Below are 2,177 nucleotides of genomic sequence, written 5' to 3' on the forward strand. Positions count from 1 at the left end.
GATTCAATATCATATTAACTACAGTTCCATGGTTATAAATAATATTTTTTATGCTGTGCTTTGGTATGATAAATATGTATTTATAAGATCCAGTTATATTTGATCACAAACCCCCCTTTCTGTGTCTGTGTCGATGATCCAGCAGCTGTGAGCAGTCTCACCTCTCAGGATCAGAGCAGCTTTATCCGGATATCAAACCTGCGCTTTTTTTCGCCTTTTTCCGCACTTGAGCAATAAGGTAGGATTGCTCAGCTTCAGGGAGTGGCCTGCGCTCCACATGGGCGTTTCTAAAAACACAACCTAGACGGAAGATGTATAAATAAGTGTTGTGCTGCGTTGTAAGAATATCTGCCTTCCAGAGCGCCTCGGAGACTTTCAACCAGACACAAAAGATTTCAAAGAAAATGTACTCGCGGTCAAACAGCATGACTCTGACTGTTCAGCAGGAGAGATTCGCCTGCTCCAGGATGGCGACGCGCAGCACGGAGCCGGAGGTCTTCACCTTCGAGCGGATACCCGCCCAGGCCACCGCGGTGCACTCCTATGTGCCCATCCGACCCAAGAAGCGCTGCACTCGAGTTATGTACCCCGCCAAGGTCCGTATGCACCTCCCGCCACCGGAGAAGAACCAGGCCAAGCGCTGGCTGATCATCCTGTGCCTGGTGGTGCTGTGGCAGATCTACAACGAGGATCCGTGCGCCGAGACGCAGCTGGGAAGCGCAGAGAGCGCGTGCCAGGGTTTCCCCCTGCAGTCAGCGGAGGAGCGCGCTCTGCGGCTGGCAGATCTTAGCGCCAGCTCAGAACTGCTGTCGACCCAAAAGACAGGCTGTGAGGACGGTACCGAGCTCATGATCCCGGACACCACCTGCCCCACGTCCGTGCAGGAGCCGGAGAGCAGCCACACGTTGGAGCAGAGCGCCGGGAAGAGCTACATGGTGGCTCTGCTGGTCTACCACCGACTGGGTAGCGACAACTGAGATACCCAGCGGGCTGGTTTAACTGCAACCCGCCCGAGGAAACCTCACGGCACCCTGGGACCGAACACGAACCGGGCTGGAGTACAGCGGTGCCCCAGCATGGCTCAGCCGGCGAGAGCGCGTCATGCCCCGGCTCCTGGGCTCCTCGGCTCCTCGCTGACAGCAGTCCTCCCAGACCGAAGGGGAACCGACAACTCGGAGAGGACACTTGAAAGAGCCACAAGAAAAAAAAAGAAAGACAGAAAGAAAGAAAGAAAGAAAGAAAGAAAGAAAGAAAAAAACGAAACACCTGCAAACAGATAAACTGAAACTTGAACTTGAGAAAACTTGAACTTTGTTGTGTCACTCAGACTTTAATTGCACTTGCAGGCCTGAGAACAAACTGGATGATTTACAGGTTTAACTGTCACTCCTGTAAGCCACACTACCTGCCCTTGTCTTTGTTGTTATTTACTTATTTATTCTATTATTTGGTATTTATTGAATGATAATTTAATAAAAAAAATCAAAAGATGTGAATGTTTCCTGTCTGTTTAATGAAGTGTTGACATTATTATTTTTTATCCATTTGTTTACACTTTGCATGTGTGTTGTCCTTCAGCATAATCAGCCGCTGATCATAAGCCACACAACACAAAGCTAAATTTCACTCTCAGTTCTGAAGGTTCATTCTTTCCAAAGAGCCTTATTTTGCAAATAATTGATGAGTGTACTAAAGTCCTCTCAAAAAGGAGGTTGCATATGAAATGCAGAGCATACGTGGCAGGTCGGGGCATTGCACACCCTGGGAAACATTCTGAAGTAAAGATGGAGCTGAAATGTCGAGGCAACCATGATGATGATCGTATGATGTAGTTAATTCAAGACAAAAAGAGGGAAATAATGAATACTCTTAAATTGATTCCACCAGTGAAGGGACGGAAAAATAGCCAAGTTTAATAATGTTGGTATTCATGTGCTGAAAATGTCTTGTTTTCATATTTATTGGACATTTGAATAATGATTTTAATCAGCTAAAGAGTGGCATTAACCTGTGCAAGTAGAAGTCTTTTAAAGTGACAATAGAGTGATTCTGATGACTAAAACATTGAGTCTTGAGCTGTTCCTTAAAGCATGACTGAAAGAAATCAACAGTTGTGTTTTTTTTTTTTTTTTGATGACCTAGAGAGCAAAATGTCACCTTGCTCCAGTTAAAACACT

At 46.3% G+C, this 2,177-nt stretch overlaps 1 protein-coding gene across 1 annotated transcript; it reads left to right on the forward strand.

Moving 5' to 3' along the window:
* The first annotated feature begins 316 nt into the window (after window positions 1-316).
* ier3 (immediate early response 3) lies at window positions 317-1,490 on the forward strand. The gene has a single exon (XM_080468066.1). It carries the CDS (start codon window positions 405-407, stop codon window positions 975-977), a length of 573 nt encoding a protein of 190 aa, XP_080324192.1. The 5' UTR covers window positions 317-404; the 3' UTR covers window positions 978-1,490.
* The last annotated feature ends 687 nt before the right edge of the window (window positions 1,491-2,177 follow it).

This window comes from Lipophrys pholis, assembly GCF_963383615.2.
Source record: "Lipophrys pholis genome assembly, chromosome: 7".
NCBI lineage: Eukaryota > Metazoa > Chordata > Actinopteri > Blenniiformes > Blenniidae > Lipophrys > Lipophrys pholis.

Excerpts from the sequence above, each read along its gene's own strand:
- ier3 (XM_080468066.1), top strand. The coding sequence starts at position 405 with ATGTACTCGCGGTCAAACAGCATGACTCTGACTGTTCAGCAGGAGAGA.